Source organism: Capsicum annuum, chromosome 7 (assembly GCF_002878395.1).
Source record: "Capsicum annuum cultivar UCD-10X-F1 chromosome 7, UCD10Xv1.1, whole genome shotgun sequence".
In the NCBI taxonomy this organism is placed as follows: Eukaryota; Viridiplantae; Streptophyta; class Magnoliopsida; order Solanales; family Solanaceae; genus Capsicum; species Capsicum annuum.
In genome coordinates, this window is record NC_061117.1 from 175,429,146 (window position 1) to 175,454,533 (window position 25,388).

Here is a 25,388-nt window from a genome sequence, read left to right on the forward strand (position 1 = left end):
TGTTGCATTTGAGTCTTTATTTTGTTGTTTATAAATATTTAACCTGCAGCTCCAGTCCATTAATTGTAGGTGTTTTCTCAGTGTGTTCTCATTGTTGATAATGTCATCTAGAGTTAGTTGACATATAAGCTAGAGTTAGCTTGATACCATTTCAGTTAGAGTTAGCTGTATCATGCAATAGAGGTTAATCCTTGAACCATGAAGTCTATATTTGAGGTTGCTTGAACATAGTAAAGTGGTTGGAATCCTACGTGGTAGGTCGTGGTTTTACTCACTTGAGCAAGGAGGTTTCCACTTAAAACTTTGTGTGTGCATTTTTCCTTTGCGTTATTTGTCTGTTTAATTTTGTTCATTATTGTATACGTTAGTTTGAGACCAGGTCCCTAAGTTGGTGGGCATATTATTGTATACGTTAGTTTGAGACCAGGTCCCTAAGTTGGTGGGCAATTTGTATAGTTCTTCATTTTGTATCAGTGTAGGTTCTTCTTAAATGGTTAACACCTAGAAAGGATCATCTAAATGGCCTCACCACAAAATCTTGAAGAGGGTCAGTCAACCATAGACCACCCAAATTCAATGAACAGTACTATGAGTGGTGGAAAACTCGTATGAATGACTTTATCATGGTTGAGGACTGTGAGTTATGGGATATCATTGTTGATGAACCTTTTGTTCCTACTAAGCCAGTGAAAGTGGGTTAAGTTACTTCAAATGTTTCCAAAACAAGAAAGGAATACGATGATGCTGACCAGAAAAAGATAGAGAAAAACTTCAAAGCTAAGAAACTCCTTGTGTATGGAATTGGTCCCGATGAATATAACAGGATCTCAACTTGTGAAATGGCCCAGGAAATCTGGGAATGCTTACAAATTGCTCATGAAAGAATGAGTCGAGTTAAAGAGTCAAAGGTCGATATGCTGACTAGGCAATATGAAGCCTTTAATATGAAGAAAAGTGAAACCATTCAAGAAATGCATATCAGGTTCACTGCTATCATTAATGAACTCCATTGCCTCGGTGAAGTAATCAAAGCTACCAAATAGGTTCGCAAAATCTATAGTAGTTTACCTAAGTCATGAGAAAGCAAGGTAAATACCATAACTAAAGCTAGGGACCTAAAGACACTAACTATAGATGAGATGATTGGGAACTTGAAGACCTATAAACTTAATAAACAATAAAATAAAGTAAGAAGTGAACAGAAGAAAGAAAAGAATTTGGTGCTAAAGTCTGTAAAGGATATTCTAGTGTAAAGGATGAAGAGACAACATACATCACCAAAAGATTCCTCAAGATTATGAGGAGGAGGATGGAATACCCAGAAGAGGAGACTCAAGCAGGTTTAATAGGGATAATAAGGGCAATGAAACATGTCACAAGTGTGGAAAACTTGGTTATTTTATCAAAGATTGTCCCCTTCACAAGGTGTTACACAAAGAGTATATCAAGAACAATGTTGGAGACAGAGAGAAAAACAAGGACCAGTCCCTGAAAAGATATAGAAGAAGAGTTGCTGACAGAATAGTGAAGAAAGCTTTTGCAGCTTGGGGAGATACCTTCAGTGAGTCAGATGAATCACAAAATCAGGAGGATGTCTCAATGATGGTGGTTGAATATGATGTTCAAATCTATGATTCACTTTTTGCCTTAATGGTCAAGTCTGATGATGAAGAAGATGATAAGGTAACTATTATAGACAAAAAAGAAAATCTTAAAGATTATTCACCTAAGGAGTTAAGGTCCTTTTCTACTGTATTAATAGATTTTATGTGTGAGATCACTAAAGAAAATAATTCATTGAATAAAACCTTTGATGGATTTGAAGTAGAAAATATGGAGTTAACTGAATAATTGTCTAGTTGCAAGAAATCTACCTATCTCTTTCTTTTGAAAATGAATTGCTGAATGAAAAATTTAGTGCATATCTAATTCCAGTCATAAGGAAAAAAGTAAAGGTAGTAGGATTCAATTTGAGCTGGAAGAGAAACGTACAAAAGCTAATCTAGACTCGACTGCCTCTTTGGAAAGAAACTCTGAGCTTGAGAGGGACTTGGTTCGAATCAAAGCTGAACTTGAAAAGGCTCTCAAATAGACCACTTCCTCTCAAGTTCTGAAAAGTCTTGCAAATAAAAGATAAAAAAATGGAGTTGGTCTTGGCTTCTACAGTTTAAGTACACCTTATAATCCACATAGAAAGTATGTCTCTATAAATAATGTCTCTATAAAGAATAATTTTTTGTGCACTCACTATGGTAGGAATGGTCATATCAAGTACACCTGCTCTTCAAGATTAGCTATTGTAAAGAAGTTGAGAAGATTTTTTGAATCAAAGAAAAATTGTGGTGTCTCATCTGCTTGGACCAATAAGAAGTTAATATTTCCTTTGTCATCCTACTAGGAACTCAAATTGCAATGGGTTCCCAAGGCTAACCAATGATTTTGTCTTTAGGTTAGATCAAGAGGAAGTAGCCATTACTGGTACACGGATAGTGGTTGTTCTAAGCATATGACTGGAAGAATTGAAGATTTTTTCTCACTCAAGGCCCATGAAGGAGGCATTGTCTCCTTTGGTGATGGAAAAAAGGGATACATTTTAGGGATTGGTAAAGTTGGCAAAAGTCTGAATCAAGCTATTAATGATGTGCATTATGTGAATGGACTCAAATATAGTTTGTTGTGTATGTCACAAATTTATGACAAGGAAAATGAAGTGAAGTTTATGTCAGATAAGTGTATATTTACAAGCCTCAAGGATGGTCAAATTATGCTCATTGCATGGAGAAATAAGAACATGTATATTGCTGATTTGGGGTCATGCAACACTAAGAATCTCACTTGCCTTAGTGTCTTAGTGTTCAAGAAGATGCTGCTGAACTATGGCATAAAAAGTTAGGTCATGTAAGATACTCCTTGCTGAACAAGTTGGTCTATACAGACCTAGTTCGAGGAACGCCAAAGCTGAAGTTTGCCTGTTCTAAAGTGTGTGATGCTTGTGTGAAAGAAAAGCAGACTGGGTCCTCTTTCAAGTTAAAAAAACAAGTGAGTACTTTCAAACCCTTACAACTTCTTTACATGGACTTGTGAGGACCTGTTAAGGTCATAAGTAGAGGGGGAAAGAAGTACATTCTGGTTGTAGTTGATGATTATTCCAGGTTTACCTGGATAATGTTTCTGAAATCTAAGAAGGGCACCTTTCCAGTATTTGAAGCCTTTACAAAGTAGGTGCAAGTGAAGTAAAAAAAGGGCAGCCCGATGCACTAAAGCTACCGCTATGCGCGGTGTTCGGGGAAAGGCCCCACCACAAAAAGGAAAGCCCGGTGCACTAAAGCTACCATTATGTGCGGTGTCCGGGGAAGGGCCTCACTACAAGGGTGTATCGTACGCAACCTTACCTTGCATTTCTACCAGAGGCTGTTTCCAAGGCTTGAACCTGTGACCTTCTGGTCACATGGAAACAACTTTACTAGTTACTCCAGTAGGTGCAAGTGAAGTGCAATGAGAAAATTATTGAGATCAGGTTTGTCCATGACACAAAATTTGAAAATGCCAAATTCAATCAATTCTGTAATGATCTTGGGATCAATCGCAACTTTTAATCTCCTAAAACACCTCAGTAAAATGGTGTTGTAGAGAGAAAAATAAAACCTTAGTGGACATTACTAGGACTATGTTGATTAATGTAGGAATAACACAAAACTTCTAGGCTTAAACAGTTAACACAACTTGTCATATGATCCATAAATGTCTTATTAGGTCCAATCTTGATAAGACTCCATATGAGCTCATGACCAAAAATGAAGCCCAAGCTGAGTTACTTCAAACTTTTTGGTTGTAAGTGTTTTGTTCTTAACAATGGGAAGAATGATCTTAGGAATTTTAACCCAAGAAATGATGAATGAGTCTTTGTTGGGTATTCCTCAAATAGCAAGTCCTACAAAATCTACAACAAGAGAACTTAATATGTAGATGAAAGTGTACATGTTGTAATTGATGAACCTAGAAGTGCTAGTCAAGGTTATTCTCATGATAATACAGATCTTGATGAACTCCTCAATGCTTTGGAGAAGTCAAATAGAAATAATGATAAGTCAGATGACGGAACAAAAGATGGTGCAGACTCCTAGGGACCAGGTTCAACCCATAAAGATGAGGATGATTCGCTTGATAATCAGGAAACTTGTTCATCCCAATACCCTCATGAAAATCCTAATTCTTATTTCAGATTAGTGGATCACTAGTCCCCTAAGGGTAATACCTCTGTATGAACTGGTCCCAGATCAACCCAGCCCATCTCTTAAAGATCCAGCTAAAAACATCAATCATCACATCCTCTTGACAATCTACCCACTTCTTTAGTTCAGACATGTAAACCAGGAATCGAGCTAGAAGCTTATATGCTTTCTTAGTATTCTTGTCTCAAATTGAGCCCAAGAATGTTAAAATAAGGCCTTGAAAGATATTTATTGGATAAATTCCATGCAGGACAGATTGCATCAGTTTGAGAGAAGCAAGGTGTGGCACCTGGTCCCTCGTCCTGCTGATAGAATTGTCATAGGGACATAGGACCAGATGGCCTATAGGAACAAAACAGATAGCATGGTAACACTATCAGGAACAAGAAAAGACTAGTTATGCAAGGGTACAATTAGGAAGAATAAATAAATTATGATAAAAATTTGCACCTGTGGCTAGAATGGAAGCTATTCGAATTCTTATTACTTTTGCTTCCTACATTGAGTTCAAACTATTTCAAATGGATGTGAAAAGTGTTATCCTCAATGAATTTCTAAAAGAAAAAGTCTATGTTAAACAACCTCCAGGATTTGATGATGTTGACTTTCCAAATCATGTCTTCAAGCTTGACAAGGCCTTTTATGGATTGAAGCAAACCCCTCGAGTTTGGTATGAAAGGCTCTTAAAATTCTTACTGGACAATGGTTTCAAAAGAAGAAAGATTGACAACACACTTTTCTTGAAAGACAATGGGAAAAACCTGCTGATTGTTTAAGTCTATGTTGATGACAACACATTTAGAGCTACAGCCAGTTCCCTATGTTACGTATTTGCTAAGTTGATGAGTAGTGAATTTGAGATGAGTATGATAGGAGAGCTTAGTTTCTTTCTTGGGTTGCAGATGAAGCAAAGTGCGGTTGATACAAAAATTACCAACAAAAGTATATTAATGAGCTATTAAAAAGATTTCACATGGAGGATACAAAACCCATTGATACTCCCATTGGAACTTCTTCAAAACTAGAGCTGGATGTACCTGGTCCCTTTGTAAATGAAACTATGTATAGAGAAATCATTGGTTCATAGTTATATCTAACTGCTAACAGGCCTGACATTGTGTTCAATATAGGAATGTGTGCTAGATGCCTAGCATATCCAAAGAAATCTCATTTGAAGGCTGCCAAAAGAATTCTAAGATATCTCAAAGAAACTTCTGACCTGGTCCTCCTATATCCTACTGGTAATTTGATTTGGCTAGGTATCTAGATGCAGACTATGCTGGGTACCTAATTAACAGAAAGAATACCTTAAAAATGGCTCACTTCTTAGGGTCTTTCTTATTTTCCTAGGGTACCAATAAACAGAATTCAATGCCTCTTTCCACTGCTGAAGCTGAGTATGTGGCAGCTACTTCATATTATGCTCAATTACTTTGGATCAAATAATAACTTGAAGACTTTGGAATTTTCTCAAACCGTGTCCCCGTATATTGTGACAATAAAAGTGCAGTCAATATGATTAATACCCTGTTTAGCACAAGAGGACTAAGCACATAGATACTAGACATCATTTTCTTAAAGATAATGTAGAGAAGGGACTGATCCAAATGGTCTTTTATAACATCGGGGACCAAATAACTTATATCTTTACTAAAGTACTTGACAGGGACCAATTTGATAAGAAAAAGATGAAGTTGGGCCTGATGAGATCAACTTAACCACATGATGTATTCTATTTTTCCTAAAATGGCTATGATTTGGTAAGTAGGTATCCAAGTGAGGTAATGTTACATATGTCTAACTAAGTCTCATATCTTTGCAGATATACATCCATAGTAAGGAGAAGAAGATTAAAAAGGCTGATGAGACAACTTCAAGCAAAAAAGTTCAGAAAATCATATAGGGACCCGGTCCTTCGCAAGGTTAGTATCAGGCTTTATCTCTTAATAAGAGTGTTTTTAAAAATTGAGTTAGGTATGCCAAGTATTCTTCCCGCCCTATCCAAAAGGCAGCAAAGGTCGTGTCCATCTAGCCGGATATGCCGCATGACTCGCACGTCCTCAAATCTAAACCTTTTCATTTCTTTTCTATTTAAACCCTAACTATCATTTTCTTTCTTCTCATTTACTACCAAAACCTCACCGCATCACTTCCCAAATTTTCTTTCCTTCTTCACATTTCATCAAACTCATAATCGTTAAGAAATTTTGTAATCATATCTCATTTATCTCCCTCATCTCTTTCTCTAAATAAACCTAAACCTATTCAAGTTATTTCTCCTCCACCCTCTCCAGATACAAACCTACACAATCCTTTGCCTCCGTTTATCTCACTCCCTCATTGCTTCCAAGTGATGCTATACTTTTTATTTTCCCAACAGTTCAAAGTACAAAGTCATCTTCCTCTCAGATAGTGGTTAGTGCAACCACTTCTTCTACTACTCCTAGTGTATCCATCTCTGTCAAAAGTCTTCAGCATCTCTTCCAAAATCTTCATCCCAACCTGTCCCTCGGGCTACCTCTTCTGTCTCTCCATCCAAAATTTCTACTAAGGAACATGTTCCATTAAGCACTCCTGAAAGTGAGGCAATGGTTATTCAGGGTTTGACGACCTTAAGTGAGAAGGCCCCTCAAGAATCCAGTACTCCTACTCTTCTCAAGTGGGATAACACTCTTGGATCCCTTAGAGTAAGATGCCAAAATAATCCACCTAAGGTTGTTGAGGAAGAAAATAAAGTTCCGATACCTACTCTGAAAGTGACTAACACGGTTGAGGAGGAAAAAGAAAACACTAACGGTGATGGCAATTCCTTAAAATAGAAAGTCACTAAACACAGAGTTTTCTCCATTGCTAGATTGCCATCAAAAGCTGGCAAAGATCATGGGACCAGGTCAAGCTCCCAGAAGTTGTTGGAGGCTGCCCTGTTGAGAGTAAACGTAACACCCAAAAGAAGAAAATTTTGATGAAAAGAATGGTTATTGAGTTTGATGTACCCATAAAAGATACCGTGCTTGTGGAAGAGTCAGAAGATATTGAGAGTGAAAGTGAATCTGAAGAAAAAAGTAATGGGGTTGTGGCAAGAAGTGTGGCCGCTGAAAGGGCCAAAGTTAAAGATGGAACTGTTTTACTATAAAAAAAGAATGACAAAGGGGGTGCTAATCAAGAAACCAACAACCACCAGTGGTAGCAAGATGAAGAGAGAAGAGTCCTAAAGCTCCAATGGATTAGGTCCTAGTCCCAAAGCTGTCAGATCCTCTAAATGGTCTGATGTATCAGTTAAAGGACCAGGTCCAAACGACAAGGCTTCCACCTCTAAAGAAAAGGGAAAAGTTCTTACGAGGGAAGAAAGACAGGAAATCCTTAAGACACAAGAAGTTCTAAGAGGGCGTGTGTTTGATGTAGAGATTGCTACTATATTAGTGTATGGCTGAGTTAGTCGAGATGGTGAAATTTCAGAGTTGGGACCACTTGTTTGAGCCCCCCGTTCCTCTTCATGAAAAGGAAATGAGAATATTTTATCATAAGCTCACTTTTTCTAAGGATGACTTTTACTTGACTTCACAAGTTCATGATGTGAATATATCTTTAGATAAGCAGGTGTTGACCGAGGTGTTGGAAGTTCCCAATCAAGGAAACAGGTCCCTAAAAGATGAGTGGGGCTTTGTAAGATTCTTGAAATTGATAGGCAAGTTGGATGATTTAAACATTAAGTCAGTGACAAAGAAGTCTCTAAAAGGGGAATATCAACTCTTTTTTGAATTGGTCAACAAGGTTCTTCTTCTGCGAACTGAGAAAGATACTGCTATCACAGGTCCCGACTTGTTCCTAATGGAAGCTCTGTCCAAGTTTAAGCACGCGAACCTTCCTGCTATTATAATAGAACATATGCATAAGGTTATGACGGCGAAGAATGGCCATCATGGATTAGCCTATGGGTTCTTATTAAACAGGGTGTTAGCATATTTTGATATTGAGTGTGGGCCTAGAAAAGATGGGTTTGTCGAGCAAAGGTTCACAGTATTTACCTTTGGAGGAGAATGAGTACATCCTAGAAGAAGTGGAATGAAGTCAAAGTATATGGTGGCAAACTTGATTAAAGTTCAGACTAGGTTGAGGACTGAGTGGGAAGAGATGAGTACTCACCCTACACAAAAAGAAGCTAAGATAACTACTATGAACACAACCCTTCTGAACGGCAAAAGGAGGGACCAGGTGAAAGTGAGGGTCTACATACTGAGAATGAGATATTGCATTCTAAGGTTCAACAATTGGAAACTAAAGTTGAGGACTTGACTCAATAACTTTTGAAGAATCATGCCGATGAAAATAGAGAATGAACCTTCTTCCTCGCCAATTGTGTAATCCCCCTCCTCATCCTTCTAGTTCAACTAGTCCTAATAGTGCCTTGCACTCTTAAGCCCCGTCTTTTAAGTCCTTTCTTTCATATCCTTCTCTTTAAGCCCTGTTTTGCTCTTGTTCTATTGTCGTAGTATCTACCTTATACTTGGTTTATTATGCTTTTATTTTTTGGACATTATATTATGCTGACTTTAAAGATTAATGAACAATTTGTGTTTTGATGCTATCATTTTTCTCACTTTTTTTTTATTTTACTTATTTATGTCAATGTAGTCTCACTGGTCATGAGTTAACATGTGTGTTTATATTTTATATGGTTTACTATTTTATCTCTTTGATGACGCCAAAAAGGGGAAAGGTGGTATAGTATGTGTGTCAACACAACAATAGGGACTAGGTCCCTATATGTAGGGGAGAGTTTGTAGAAGAGTGGTATCACTGACAGGGGAGGCAGTAAGGCTCGTAGTGGATCTTGTTGAAAAATAGAGTGTGGGTTTGCCATAATCAAAAAGGAAAAAATTGTTAAGTCCTTTGTTTTGATGATTGACAAACCATCAACTTTGAGACCTAGTTCATGAAGAGCCTTTTGATGATAAAACTGCAACTCCTCAGGGACCAGGTTCATCGCGTTTACGTCTCATACACTCAGTCAGCAATACAGTTGGAAAAAGTACCGTTGGCAGGATGTTGGTGGCAAAGTTGCAACACTTTTTCGTTCCAGCCAATCAGAGAATTCCTAGGTTTTCTTGTCTCATATATATGCAACATGTTATAACAAGAAAACTAAGCTTCCATACACAAACAACAAAAAATCTCTCTTGAAGCAATTTGTCATCCAAAGCGCAATTTGTCATCCAAAGCCTCACTTGCAACAGGGACCTGCTCAATCGTCATTTGTGTCTCAATCTCTTGTTGTATTTGAGTCTTTGTTTTGTGGTTTGCAAACATTTAACCTACAGCTCTTGTCCATTAACTGTAGGCGTGTTCTCACTGTTGATAGTGTCATCTAGAGTTAGTTGAGATAGAAGCTAGAGTTAGCTTGATACTGATTCAATTTGAGTTAGTTGTGACTGTAGGAGTAATAGAGTTATCGCATTGGAGTTATTGTAATAGAGTTATTACAAGTTGAAGAGGTTAATCCTTGAACCATGGAGTCTATATTTGAGGTTGCTTGAACATAGTAAAGTGGTTGAAAATCCTACGTGGTAGGTCGTGGTTTTATGAGCAAGGAAGTTTCCACGTAAAACTTTGTGTATGCATTGTTCCTTTACGTTATTTGTCTGTTTAATTCTGTTCATTACTGCATACGTTAGTTTGGGACCGGGTCCCTAAGTTGGTGGGCAATTCGTATAGTTATTCATTGCCAGCTCTAGGTATAAGTGGAGCTCACCAAGTCCTCAATTGAATAGGTAACAGATGCCTACAGCAGATGTATGTTGTCGTGTGTACCTAAACCAGCATTTGCAGAAATGCAGCGCTCAAATCCATAGGGAAGTGGGTACTTATAAAACATGTACTCATATGTAAGGCAGACAAAAAATAATTAGACAAGTGAGAATGCTCAAAGGAATAATGCATCAAATATGAGTAACTATTAACAATGAATATCGGGAATGCTATCTGAAAGTAGAGTTCGTAACTTAGCCTTATTAACTCTTAATACCATCTATTTAGATAGGTTGTTAACACATGGGCAAGTAAACATTTAAATCTGTAGAATACTATGTCTTTTATTAAGTACCAAGTCTGGAGGGCAATTTATGACAACTGAAAAGCATATGTTACTAATTACATATGATTATTTGTACACAAATGAACCGGTCTCGCGGTCTATGACTATGAAGGTATGTAAAGACTCATTATGAAGTTTAACCTGTATAGTAGGCCATAAATGGCTCGTCAGTAGAACAAGTGCGTCATGTTCCTACTGATCAAGTGTGCAATGAATATTGCCTCAATGGGTAGGTACGCCACCACACATGCTCACTATAAAGGCATGGTCTCAACCTTGTGCACATGATTGGCGTCTCATCGTATATCAAGTGGACCTATGTATATCTTCTCATCGTCTAGTGTAGATTTTATCAAATGAAACATCTAAGCCATGTGATCAAGTGAATCAAATAACACATGAGCGAAGGAAAAACAAATCAAAATCCAAAAGAGGAAAAAGAGAAACATTCACCGGAAGAAAGGAATCCCAGAGAAAGTGCATATTTTCCGGTTTAATCTATGCAAAAGGGATTGAAGGAGCTTCTGCAAACCAAACTTTTAACGTTTTCGGACTCGATCCCAATTTGCTATCCGTCGCATAGCACCTGGGAAAACTCCCAAGTAGGCAAGGATAAATCCAGGATTTTCCTTCTGCAATAGTGATGCGTCGCATAAGCCTAAGCATATACAAATATAAAAATGCTGGGGAGGCCTTCAATTTGATTGAGTCACCCCTGCCGTGATGGACGCAAGACGAATAAAGTTACTCTTTTCGTTTCAATTTGTTTGACCTACTTTCATTTTTGGTATGTTTCAAAAAGAAAATTCCAATTTCCCGCATGACATGTTTTAGACCACAAAATTAAATGATATTCTGATACCATTTGCCATATCTTTAATTTAAAACGAGATTCAAAAGTTTCTTTATTTTTTAAACTCTGTGTCAAGTCAAAACAAGTTAATCAATTTGAAACGGAGGGAGTACTTATTCTCTTGAGCATTTGTATTCTGCATGCCATAACATTCTAATTCGAATTTTAGCAGGTACAGACGTACAAAAGTATAGACGTTTCTGAAAAACCAGAGTATCCTTTTTTTTAATTATTGTATATTATTTTGAGTCACAATACACATCGCGCGTCTAAAACTCAGCAAGCAGGTAATCCTCACACATTGAGATTTTACACAAGTGTAGGGTTCTCTCACCAAGCTGGTAATCCTCACATATTTGTTTTTCTTTGTAGTACTTTTACAAGGGACCATATATATATATATGATGTTTCAAAGTTAGCAAAGGATTTGTTTCTCCACCGAATTTTCGTCTGTAGATGTGGAATCGTTTGCTAACTGAGTAGGTGGTTCTTCCTCCTTGTTTTCTTTAATTATATCTCTCGTTCTCAAGAAGCTAGGTTGATTGGTTGAAGATAGAAGTCTTGCCCACATCCTGTCTGTAATCACAACCTTGTTTTGTTTCTCAATGATTCTCTGTTTCGTAAGGCACCATGTAAAAGTAGATCATAATCAAGGTAAAAACGATATTGTGCCATAATCATCGAGGATAAATGACTGATTATATGTAATACGAGAAGATGCGAGTGAGAGGAAATGTAACTCACATTAAAGGGTATGTAAGCATGTCTGCCGTTGACAGGACCAACTGTAAAACCTGTGTAGCCAGCCATTGCTCCATGTACAGCGCTTTGAGCAAGAAGAGTGCAATACACATTGTCAGATGCATTACTTGGAATAGCCCGAATCATGTATGTGGGATCTGCAAAGAGAACAGAGAAGCAGGTTGTTAGTTAGGTCCTTTCTAAATTCATCATCAAATTGGCATTCATTCAAAAAATAATTACCAACCTATATATTTGAGATTAATGACCATCTTCTTTTGTTTCAAGAAATGCTCCTGCAAAAAGTTCCGTGGTATTTAGCATGTACGATACAAATAAGTCTATGCATTCTCATTCAGGACTATCCCTGCATTTTAGAACATGCAGAATACATCTGGAGTGAGTAAAATGCACACAATGCAGTGTTCAATGAACTTTGGGATAATATACAACACACAAGGAAAGGACCAAATGCATTTTAGGGAGGACGTATATTAAGTAGATGCCAACCATGAATTGTACCTTTATCCTTTCCGAGATCCATAGCCCAACATCTGGTAAAAGCTTATTCCCTGAAGGATCAGTGGATTTCAAACTCTCGGAAACTAGCCCTTGTCCAGCACCTTCAGCTATGACTATAACCATGTGCCCATTTTCTTTAAGCCTACGTTCTATATACTCAAACAGTCCTCCGTGTCCTTCAAGATAGAAAGGGGATTCTGGAATCAAACAGCAGTCAACATCTCGACTAGCAAGAGTAGCATACATCGCTATGAACCCTGCACAATGAATACATGTTAAAGAAAGAATTTATATAGTCTGGTATAGCTATGTGGATCAATTTGCAATTCAAAAAGTCAAGCATGAAGATTACCACTATCCCGTCCCATTAACTTCACAACACCAATTCCATTCTCAAAACTGGTAGCTTCAACATGAGCAGCACTAATAGCACGTTGGGCTTCCTCAACAGCAGAATCAAAACCGAAAGACTTGTCAATAACCTGGAAAGAAGTAGAAAGTCACTAATTTAATTTTGTTACCCACTGAAATTTTGGTACTTGTTGAATAACAAGTACCACATGCCAAGTAATTAGTATGAGAAAGTGGATATACTGGTATATCATTATCGATTGTCTTGGGGATTCCAGCAACTGCAACATTGAGACCGCGCCTTCTAATTTCCTGTAGGAGATGAGGCAGAATAAACTTGAGTGACACAGTTCCATTATTTTCTCCATCATCACACTAAATGTTACGTCACATCAAAGTTATTCTGGAATGGTTACGAATCAAAGACTAAGAAGGTCTACCTCAAATATCACCGCTGCCCCTCTCTGGGTTCCATCTCCTCCAATTATATAAACCTTGAAAACAAAAGGCAACATGAATATCTCTATATGATCCACAGATTAAGATGGAAAGAAAATACACTGAATTAGTTCTCAAATAATTATTCTCTATTTTTTAGTTTTACCTGATTCATACCCCGGTCCTGAATGCTATCTACTATTTTCTTGGTAACATGACCTCCTCGAGATGTCCCAAGAATGGTTCCACCACGTTTATGGATATCATTCACAACCTTGGGTGTCAAGGGAATCGTGTTTTTGGAATAGAAACCTCTATATCCTCCCTACACACCCACAAATTTCATCAGTTCTAATGCAGATATGCATAAAGCAAACTTTTGGAATTATGAATCAAAGATAGAACGTACTCTCTTAAAACATAGAGAGAGATATTATAAACTTGGAATGCATAACGAAGTTTCATTTCAACCTTTTTTGATTGTTAAGTTTGATATTCAACCTTACTCCTTTGTGTTCCTAAAATTCCCAAAGTTTGCATTATACTTAGGATCGAGAGAACTGTTAATCTAGTTGCTGAAATCCTCTTCAAGATGAGTCTTGATGCTACTGGTTCTACAACTATCTATCAAGCGTTTTGATGAATAGAGTTAAAGAAGCGGGAAACCAAGTATGTAACCATTGTCATAAGTAAAGCTGCTTTATTTTTCAAAAGGGTACATGGTAAAATTGCTTAAATGTATTGCTGTGTCATGGAAAGAAATGTATACTCACATCTATCCCCACGACTCTGCTTACACCATACATATGGTATAGGCCACATACTATTTCCCTGGTAACTGTGTTGAGACCTGGACATAAGCCTCCACATGTTACAATACATGCATAAACATCGTCCGGCTCAAAGTAAACCTGAAAAATAATCACGAAGGTTTGTATTTATTTGACCAAACCATAGAATCTGGATGCTGAATAAGCTGTAGTTACATTAGATAATTACGTACTTTTTGGCGAGGACCAGCTCGACGAAAATGTTTCCCCCTTGGACTGTTCTTGTGGACAACAATCTGTTAATTTGTAGGCAAACATGTAAGCAGGAGAAAACCTTGGCCAACCAGGATTCTGTTAAAAGGATATATCATATACATACTATTCCTTCAAAATATTTAAGTATGTTTCAGCACATCTTAGATGATCTTTGTCTATGTTCTTACAGGAATATGGAGTAGGCAGCAAATCCCGCCAATGATATAGGCATTGTTATTAAGACAAATAAACATGTCTATTGGACGAAACTACGAAAGTCTAGGCATATTGCTTACAAGGCATATTACCCCGTGACCCGGACAACATATTAGCACGAGCACTATCAAGTGCTTCTCCGAATGATTAGAAGGTAATCCCCAAATATTTTTCATTTCAAACAGAGCTGACCTTTTGGGCAACTGCATCATCCACATTGACAAAATACTGCCTGGAAAAATGTTAAAATTTGTTTGATAAAGCGCGATCCTCTAAATAAGCAACCAGAAGTGAAGGAGAATATCAGGCGACTTACTTAACAACTGAATATGAAGGATTGTCCTGCAATGGATTAGGATATGTCTGCAATGACGAGATAAGTATTTAGTACTTGATCAAAATAGAGACTCTTTATCCCTTTTAGAGCATGGATGGAAAGCATTGGAAACACAAACGCCTCTTATAGCAAAAATCATGTTCAAAGGAAGTATATATGGCAATTTTTTTCCTCTTATGATCCACTAGACTAGACATACAAAAAAAGTTGTATTTTTGTATAGAAAGACAAAAATCAACAACAAAGGAAAGTGTAGTTGAACTTTCTCACTTAAAGTAATCGAGAAGTAAAATGATTTGCTTCGTTAAATTAATTGAAGAAAGATGTAGTGGTAAGAACAAATCTTTACCTCCTTTCCACCAATTGCTTTTTTATAAATAAATATAAGGGAAATATCAACTTGATCGTACACAAATATAATTCAATCATATCGCAAACCTACCAGTTTTGTCACATGGGCAAATCAAATGGAGGATTGTGATGAAGCAACAAATCATCATAGACCTAACTTATATAACAATTAGTTAATTGAATCTACATAAGGATTCACAAATAAATACTCTAATCCATTCATTATGGGAAAATAGAAGAAACAAGTCGAGAAGAAATAGAGCAGCTTTATTGTGTCAAAATCATCAAAACATAATCAAGAACCAGAAAGGATAGACTTATTTTAGGTACTTTTTAAGCTGTACTATTTGAGTAATATAAAAGAAATATTTTAAAACACTTTTCTCAAGTCAAATAACAAAATAAGTAAAAAAATTTGAAGTGATAGTTAGTAACTTACTACATGTACTTGCAATAAGTCACAAAATATAAGCTCATTCAAACAAATTCGAGATAAATAGAGGAAAAGAGAATATACAGGAAGATTAGGAATGTAATCAGACAAATGAGGAACATCCTCCAGAACATAACCATCATCACCGATCACGATCTTGTTCTGCGTGTGCTGCAAATTAGGCATTGAACTTATTATATTCAAACCAGCTGTCTTATTGATATTATGCCCAGACCCCACAGTTACTCCTGCTAAACAATGATCAACTGATCCCATTCAAGCAAATCTAGTTAAACCGTTTATCTCAGATGAACTAACTTGAAAATTGAATTAATCAAAGTGAGCAGCCTTTGTGCTCTTTAAACTAAAAATGGTCAACAACATATATTATATTATAGATACATATACATGTGGCCTTTTCTAAAAAGATATAGGTATGTGGCAACCGTTTATTGAATTTTCTCGTGGGTATTTTGGATAGGAGTTCACGAAAAGTTGGTAAATTAAAGAGGGAAAATAAATGAGAGGACTGAAATTACTTTTTTGATTCTTCTGGAAAATAGAAGATTCTATACTCGTATTCTTGATTCTTGTCAAATTTGGACTGCGTGAGGTTAATAATGACCTCATACTTCGAATAAATTACTAGTTTGATTGAATTAATTGTACTAGCATCGTCAAGCCGCACGCCTTCTTTTGTCTTTCTAATTTCGATCCACTAGATTTGCAATAATGACCTCATACTTCGAATAAATTACTAGTTTGATTGAATTAATTGTACTAGCATCTTCAAGCCGCACGCCTTCTTTTGTCTTTCTAATTTCGATCCACTAGATTTGCACGACCCTCGCTAGATTTTTTTTTTTTTTTTTAAGTGTGATGTAAATAAAATTTAGATAACTAACTATTAAAATAATTTAAATTTTTAATTATTATGATTTATTATACCCTTTCTTCTATTTTAATTTAAGTGATAATAATATAATTTCGAGAGCCAGCCAAATATTTATATTTTTAAAATTTTAAAATTATTAATTATTTGATTTATAATATTTCTTACATAATTTTTCAATAAGATATGAATATCCTCTCTATCCCAATTTATGCGACACAAATAAAATTTTGGCAATCAATCAATTTTTTAAATATTTTTCTTAATTATTTTTATTTACAGTACTTTTTATTTCACTTTCAAATAATATATGTTGCTTTATATCTTCCTCTGTCCCATCCCAATTTATATGACACTAATATAATTTTGATAGCCAATCAAATTTTTTATGTTTGACATATCATTTTGTTATTCTTAATTTTCTAATACATAAATAACTTAAAATAAGGGGTGGTATGGTAAAATTATCGTTTGAAGGAGGACAATTTAATTTAAAACATCAAAAGTCAATTTCACATTTTATGTTTATGTTATTTTTTTATTAAATATTATTTATTTTCTTAATAACTAGATGAATCATAATAATTAATTAAGAGCGATTGATTATGTTACTCCTATAAAAATTAACATAATTTTATCATATCCAATAGTAATCATTGATAACTCACTGGACTAGTATATTAATTAAATACGAGATGCTATATTTTACATATACAAAATATGATATTATTAAACATTATTGGATAGTGCATTATGTTTATCTCTCACAATAATAGAATTTTATTATATATTTTTGTATTTATTTATTTTTACTTGATACATATTGACCCAACACAAATCTTAAGAAAATATTCATTAGGAATTTATTTTATTAAATTAAATTTATTTATTTTGTACTTTAAAAATTTAAAGTTAAATTTTAATATAAGTATTTCTATATAAGAAAAAAATAATTTTAAAATTTAAATTTACTAAAATAAATAAGTAAAATAAATTAGGTTTGAATATAAAAGTCAATTAAAATAATAAAATTGATTTACTTTAAATATTTAGTTGCAATTAATTAAGATAAAATTATTATATTTTTAAATTACTTAAATTTAAAATGCTATATTTTGTATATACAAAATATGATATTATTAAACATTATTGGATAGTGCATTATGTTTATCTCTCACAATAATAAAATTTTATTATATATTTTTCTTTATTTCTTTTTTACTTGATACATATTGACCCAACACAAATCTTAAGAAAATATTCATTAAGAATTTATTTTATTAAATTAAATTTATTAATTTGTACTTTAAAAATTTAAAATTAATTTTAAATATTAGTATTTCCATATAAGAAAAAAATAATTTTAAAATTTAAATTTACAAAAATAAATAAGTAAAAAAAATTAATTTTGAATATAAAAGTCAATTAAAATAATTAAATTGATTTACTTTAAATATTTAGTTGTAATTAATTAAGATAAAATTATTATATTATTAAATTACTTAAATTTAAATTAAATCTATGAAAAGTTGAGGGCAATCTTATAAATAAAGAGAACAAGGTGGATTTTTTTAAGGGCATGATCAGTAATTAAATAAAAAATTGTGAGTTTTTTTAAAGTTATTAGTAAAGTACAACTAACATAACATAAAGGACAAATTCTTTAAGAAGTTTTTTCTTGTGAAAAGACTAAAATGCTTTCAAAATTGATTTGAAGGTCCCTCTCCTATAATATAATATAAAATATTGAGCAATTAACTGCCACTTGTTATTTGCCCTTGGCCAAACACACGCCACAAATTTTCATTTTTAATCCTTTATCGAGGCTATTACTCCCTCCGTCTAATATTATTTGTTTTACTTTTATTTTTAAATGATTGTCTCAAATTATATATCATTTTAAAAGTTTAAGATTAAACTTTTTTTTTTTTAATTTTATCTTAAGTATAGGTTTTCTTGAAGATCACAAAATTCATAATTATGTGGTGTTATTACTTCTGAAGATGCCTATTTAGATTTTCTACTCATTTTTGTTGAAAGCGGATAAATTGATTTTTACAATTGTCTACTCATTAATAGAGATGATGCATAAAATGAAAAAACATTTAATGGAGAGAAATTATGGCTTATATATATAAAACAAGTAAAATAATTAAAAATCCTTCATAGTTAATTATTCTTAAAGAAAAACGATAGATAATTTGAGACGCAAAAAGTATCTATTAAACACCCAAGTAGGGGTGTTCATGGTTTGATTTTCAACCAACCAAACCGAACCGTAAATCAAACTAAACCAACTAAAAAAATCAACATTTTATTTGGTTTGATTTGGTTTGATTTTAAATTTTAACAACCGATAATATTTTCTTTGATTTTGGTTCTAGTGAAAAAAAACTGAAAGAAATTAACCAAATCAAACCAAAAAATTATATACATAAATTTTATAATTATTTAAATATATAATAATAATTTTTCATAAATAATTATGAATATTTTATACCTTCTAATCTTTAATTTGATTTTATTTCACATTCACTACAACACTTAAATCTTATTTCTTGAAGAATCTGTACAAACCCAACACTCTAAATATAATTATCCAATTGTATATATGTGATGTGGTGCATTGCTAGTTTTTAATTTTCTTTGATATGACATCCATCTACTCTTCAATGGTTTGCATGTTTGATTTTTTAAACTATCGACCATTCTATTTGAATATGTATATTGTTTGATGTTAGACGTGTGAAGTGGAGGAACCTTGTCATGACCTAATGGATTATGCGGCATCTACTCTAATCCACTTAGATAGGAGAACCCTTACCATTCATTTTGAAAATACATGTGGAAGTCAATTAACAAATAATTAAATACCTCATTCGGTACAATCAGTTTAATAAACTTTAGATATAACTAAAAACTTTTCCCGAGGAGCTAGTCTGAACAGGTACAAGAGTTACTAAGAGGAGATATGCTAAGCATCATCGGACGACCCGAATTAAATTACATGAGCACCACATATATATCTAAAAAAAAATAAAAATACAACCTAAAAGTTATTTAGATAAAATCTTTTATTATAATAATTCGATAACACCTTTGGCTTTTAATAGCCTTATCATTGAGAACAACTTTCCATTATCCTAGTGAATCCTAATCACTATCTAGCCAAGTTAGACCTTAATCCATAATTGCCTGTGAGTTTCAAAATACTCAACCCCCAGGGTTTCTTACCCTTAGCTATTCGTCATTTAAGACTCTCACGTAACACTTACCCTATTCCAGCAATCCGGTTATACATTAACACCCTATTATCATTAGATTCTTTTTACGGCTAAGCAATTTGAATAACAAGACAGTAATACCCCACTTTATTGGTCCCAACTACAATAATCAATAGACCACTGATCATACACATGCTACAAGCACAACCGTGAACCTACTAAGTTGCTTTGATTCAAATTTATAATGCTTAACTCTATCCAACAATACCAAAAAGTTCAATCAATATAAATCAACTTCGACAATAAGTCAAGTTAAGACCAAAGCTACCAACAAGACTCCAAATCAACAAACTATGACTTAAAATAATTTGTCAACTATGTCTCAATTAACAAGTAAATAGACAATATACAAGTATGTCATCCTTACAGTTAGACCCAAACCACTCAAGGATCCATTCTACAATAACTATGGCAACTTCATGAACCTCAGATTACACCAGAAAACCAAATACAACAAGCAAAAATATAAACCTGATTCACTCAAGGAACCAATACAACAATCAACACCTAAATCCAGTTCACTCAAGGAACCAATATAACCCAAATATATAACAAGTACACAATAACCCAATTCAATCACGGAACTAATATAACAAGTAAACACATAATCCTTAATTTATTCAAGAAACTATTACACTCACTTGTACCTTGTATATACATGCTAAGGGCCTTTGGATCGCCCACTAGCCATGACTTGTAGGGGATGAGCTCTTCCCCATATATCAAATCTCAAACATCGAGTGTCTGCCAAACTTATACCAAACAAATTTTGTAAAGATGCCCAAATACTAATACATTCCATAATAATGACATATATCACAATAATCACAACCACAATGATACTATAAATAATATTTCTAAAAAAATAACAAGCTTTTCATATAAGTTCATTGTATGCGACTAACACATAGGATATCAAATAATCATTTATTTTCCTAGAACATGCATGGTAACAAGAAATACAAAGAAACAATTATCATTCACACATAAAACAAGTTAAGCTTCAACTACATTAAACCATCACTTATAGTTTGCACCTATGATCCGTGCCAAAATACACCCAAACTGTCCATTCTAATATTGATACCTTGCCAATTTTTCATTCCTCTGGTTACTATCATGGATTCTTTGGAATCTAACAACATTAATTACCTCTAATTTAGGCATTTACTAGGCTTAACCCAGGTTTTGGGTACAATATTATTTCTAGTTATGCAAGAATGAACAACAACAAAAGCAATCACATTAATTACTTCGACAATTTCAATATCAACAAATTATCACACAAATAATTGATTTTTTCATCCTTTTTATCCATCACAACATCGTACCTGAAGGCCTAAGCATGAAATCTCCCATCATCTATGTTATGCTTATGATTTTTAACTTAGATCTAAACTACTCAATTAAATCTAGCATACCTAGATGCTAAGCAGCTGCTACGGAGGTATGAATGTGAGTTTTTTACTCCATTTTAGTGAATTCTAACATGGAATTCTCGATAAAACCTTAAATTTTACCCCACTCAAGCAAAATCCCTCCTCTTTATTGATCTAAGTCCCTGAGTTAACCATAGGAGGATTTTTAGAGTAACCCTCGTCCTTTTTAAAATTGAAGAGAACTAACAAAATATTAAAAATAGGCTTGACTTTATGGTCTCATCATCCCATTATAGTGGCTCGTAGGCCGCTATGGTAACGCTGTTATAGCGGTACAATTTTCTCTATGGTAAACTGACGTCAGCTCGACCCAAAATTTTAAATTATAAGATTTTATTCACGTCGTCCCATACTAGTTTGAGATCGTATTTAAAAAAACCCTTCTAACCCATACTCGTAATGAGATGTCTTTTAATAACAATGGATCATGTTGTTACAACAAATATCAATTTATTCATCATTCATTCCCAAATGATCATGACAAGGAGAAAAAGGTATGAGTCTAGATTGAACCTCAATGCCCTCTTAATGACAACATATTTAGAGACTTAGGTGAAACACTGAATTTTTTTATTCCTAGTACACTAAATTTCGAACTATATTTTATTACTACTTTACTCCATCAAGGAATTTGCCTTACTTATAAGTCGTGCGAGAATAATTGAAGCAAAATATTTTTTGATCACCCAGGGTATCCGGGGCCTCATCAATATATCATAATAAAAAATGTTCAAAAATATAACAAACAATAAATTTTCTACACTTTGACAGTCTTAATCTCGCTATAGTGGGAATATTCAAGCCATAACGACATCACTATAGGGGGAGCAACCAGTTTAATGGGGTGAGAAAAATCCCCTCTCCTCCTCGATCACTTTGTTTTTATAGTTGGAAATAAGGTAATTATCGATGTGCTTCACCTCTTTACTTCATTTCTCATATTTCGACATGTTTTATACTTGAATTCATTGGAATAGAATAGGTTTTTGGTTGTTTTATAAATTTTAAAATTACGATTGATTTGGCTAAAATTTTGAAGCATGGACACTTTTTTTATGTTTAATTTTCCTTTATAGTTTTTTGGGCGTAATTGGGCTTCATGGCCAAAATAGACTCAAAAAAGTAAGAAATGTAAAAAGTTACTCGTAGTTTTGCTTTGAAAATTTTGGCATGTTTTAAGAGTTTCCATGCTCAATTTTTTGCATAAGATAGTGCTAGGTACTTTATAAACACTGATCTGGGGTTGAAATGCCAAAAATGAGATTTTTCCTCAAGAGGTGCCATTTTGTATGTAAAACTCCGATCGTTTCTTAAGCCTAAATCCGCCTTTTGAGTGGATATGTATGACTTCCAAAGTGATTGATGTCTAAACCATATTGTATTTCTCTAATTTCTACTTTTTTTTCATGTAGATCATTAAATAATCTTTGCATCGATAGCAATTTCATTGAAATCCGACATCAGACGAGGTAGTTATAGCCGTTTTACTTAGCGATATCGGATCACCCAGGTCTGACGGTCGACCTGGCGGATCGTCAAATCCCTGGTGGACCGTCAAGTGCCCCGTCAAGCCAAGGCAATGACTCTTTTTTCAGGCCATTCGTGCGATGGCCAAGTTGGTGGACCATCAAAAAGTTGACGGACCATCAAAGGGTCCTTCAGGTCGAGACAGAATATCTCGTTTCTGGCCCTTGAGTGATGGATGACTTGGTGGTCCGTCAGTTTCCTGACGGACCATCACTTCGACCATCACGTCGAGGCAGAACGTTTCAGTTTTGGCACTCGAGTGACAGACGATCTGGTGGATCATCAGGAGACTTGATGGACCGTCAGATTGACCGTCACAGGCCCCAATCAGCGAATTTTAGCTCTTTTAAAAGGGTATTTTGGTTATTTCCTCCCCATATGGTCTTATATATATATCCTAATAGAGAATAACCATTCATTTTTCTCCCTTCCTCTTTCAAGAAATATCTAGAACCAAAAATTCAATCTTCTTCCAAGAAATTCAAGGATCTTCCATAAATTTCTCCAAGTTGTTCAAGAATTAAGTTCCCCAAGTCAAGGGCATCAAGAATCTTGGTCTAAAAGTATGAGAAAGAAGTTCCAAACAAGTTTCTACATCTCCAAAATTATAATCCAAGGTATGTGGGGTTTGAACAAGAACACTTTTTTCGTTCTTGTGCCTAAATATTTACTTTCTATTATTGATTTACATGATTTTTCAAGTGAATTTACACCTGATTTTCTTTATTTATGATTTACGATATTTGAGTTGAATAAGTTTGATATTTATGATTATTTCACCATCATATTTCTTAAATTGAGAATTTATTCCATGAGTTGTATATTGTCATTATGTATTGATGATTTCTAAGCGATTTAAGACAAGTGTTATGAGTTATGCCTTTCCATGAGAAATTTGACTATTGAATATATATCGATATTTGAGATTGAAAGTCAAGATGAGTCCTATAATGTTTCCTTAAAACTTTTGATATTTGAAAATAATTCGAAAAACAAATGTACTTGATGTTGAGAAAGATTGTGTTGAGTTGAGTCGGGTTAGGAATCCATAAGATGTTTATGATTTACAGATGAGATATATATTTATGTTTTGGTCTTTATAATAGACCCATGAGTTGGTATTGATTAAGGTAGATTTCCTAACGCGTTCTGAGTTGAGTCTGGGAGGCGTATTTAGCACCGAGCAGAAAATGTGGTATTTCCTCAAAACTACATGCCACCGTAGGATTGATGTTGATAATTGTGGGCTAGAGGCTGAGTATGGGATTGTGATAACGAGATTGAGGTTGTACTCCCTGGTAAGAGTACAACACCCCCACCAATTGGGGTTCTCTCCTTAGGAGGGCAAAACGTTGGACTCGATGCGGCTCACATGGTGTAGTTATGTCGGTTATAAGAAACTCCCACGTCCATAATGATCTAAGTACCATGAGTTACCGAGTCACTCTAATTTATGAGTCAAAGAGTTTGAGTTGAGTTAAATGATTTATGAGATTTATGAAGCATATGTTATTACTGATGACTTACATAAATGATGTTTTAGATAATTCAAGTGAAGAGAGTTATTATTGTCCGTATGCATGATTTTCTTATACATTTATGATATTATTTAAAATGTTGCATCCACCCCCATATACTCAGTACATTTCCAAGTACTGACTCTCATACTCTTTTGTATTCTATATTTCCCCCTGATATAGGTTTAGGTGCTCAGTCTCAATAGCGACGCTGATTTTTGAGTACCTTCATCTACATTTTTGCAGTTGGTGAGTCCTCATGGTTTGAGGACCTGTGTCTCCGATTTTGTCTTGTTAATAGATGGTTGTTTACTTTTAGTTCAGTACGAGTCAGTTGGGGATCTATCCCAATGGCTCCTCAGTCCTATGTAGTAGAGGCTTTGTCAGACTAGTGTAATAACGTGTACAAAGAATTCGGTATTTTATTTGTACAAGGCAATATTACTTCGTATTTTAGTATGTTCATGACATGGTTATTCATCTTTATCTTAGCATGATTTGCGGTATAATGAGTTCTGAAAGTAATGACAGGCTTAGAAGGTTAGCTTGAGGCCACGTGTGGCCTTAAGCACCATGCGACGTCTCGGGATAGGTTGTTGGGGCATTACAAGCTTGGTATCAGAGCCTAAGGTCCAAGAAGTCCTAGGGAGTCTGACAACCTGTGTTACATAGAGTCTTGATCATCGGTGTGTAGCGCGCCACATCTATGAGCAAAGGGCTACGGGATGTATTAGGAAAAGTTGTTTCTTTCTTTTAAGAGTATATCATGCCTATGACTGTCTCTCTCTGCTATTAATTCGTGCTATCTTATGACAGAAAATGCCTCCTCATAGAGCTCGCAAAAACAACGAACAACCTCAACCCGTTGATTCTTTAGGTGAGACGATGTCCCATGCCGAATTTCAAGCAGCTTTGTAAGAGGTAGCCCAGGCGGTCACCGCCAATGCCCAAGCCAACACCCAGGCTATTGTTCTACCTTTGCAAGGGAATAATTCTGCTGCAGCCCGGTTTCGTGATTTTATGCGAATAAATCCACCTGAGTTCTTTGGGTCAAAAGTAGGTGAAGACTTGTAAATGTATTTAGATGAAGTAAGAAAGATCACTCAAATTATGCATGTGACTGAGGAGGAGAATGTTGA

The 25,388-nt window shown here is 34.7% G+C and overlaps 1 protein-coding gene across 6 annotated transcripts; it reads right to left on the minus strand.

Annotated features, from left to right (window-relative positions):
- Positions 1-11,373: 11,373 nt before the first annotated feature.
- LOC107878064 (ATP-dependent 6-phosphofructokinase 6) lies at positions 11,374-16,195 on the minus strand. 6 transcript variants are annotated; one of them, XM_016724932.2, is made up of 13 exons: positions 15,675-16,195; positions 14,786-14,832; positions 14,662-14,701; positions 14,232-14,294; positions 14,002-14,139; positions 13,395-13,553; positions 13,231-13,284; positions 13,034-13,102; positions 12,792-12,921; positions 12,440-12,696; positions 12,165-12,213; positions 11,921-12,075; positions 11,374-11,789 (listed from the first exon to the last, which is right to left on the minus strand). In XM_016724932.2, the coding sequence occupies exons 1-13, from the start codon at positions 15,864-15,866 to the stop codon at positions 11,592-11,594; spliced, it is 1,551 nt and encodes a 516-aa protein (XP_016580418.1). In that variant the 5' UTR covers positions 15,867-16,195; the 3' UTR covers positions 11,374-11,591. The 6 variants fall into 6 exon arrangements, with proteins under 6 accessions (XP_016580418.1, XP_047249818.1, XP_016580419.2 ...); XM_047393862.1 differs by having other exon boundaries at positions 14,562-14,701; positions 15,675-16,173; XM_016724933.2 differs by having other exon boundaries at positions 14,550-14,701; positions 15,675-16,173.
- Between the last annotated feature and the right edge of the window lie 9,193 nt (positions 16,196-25,388).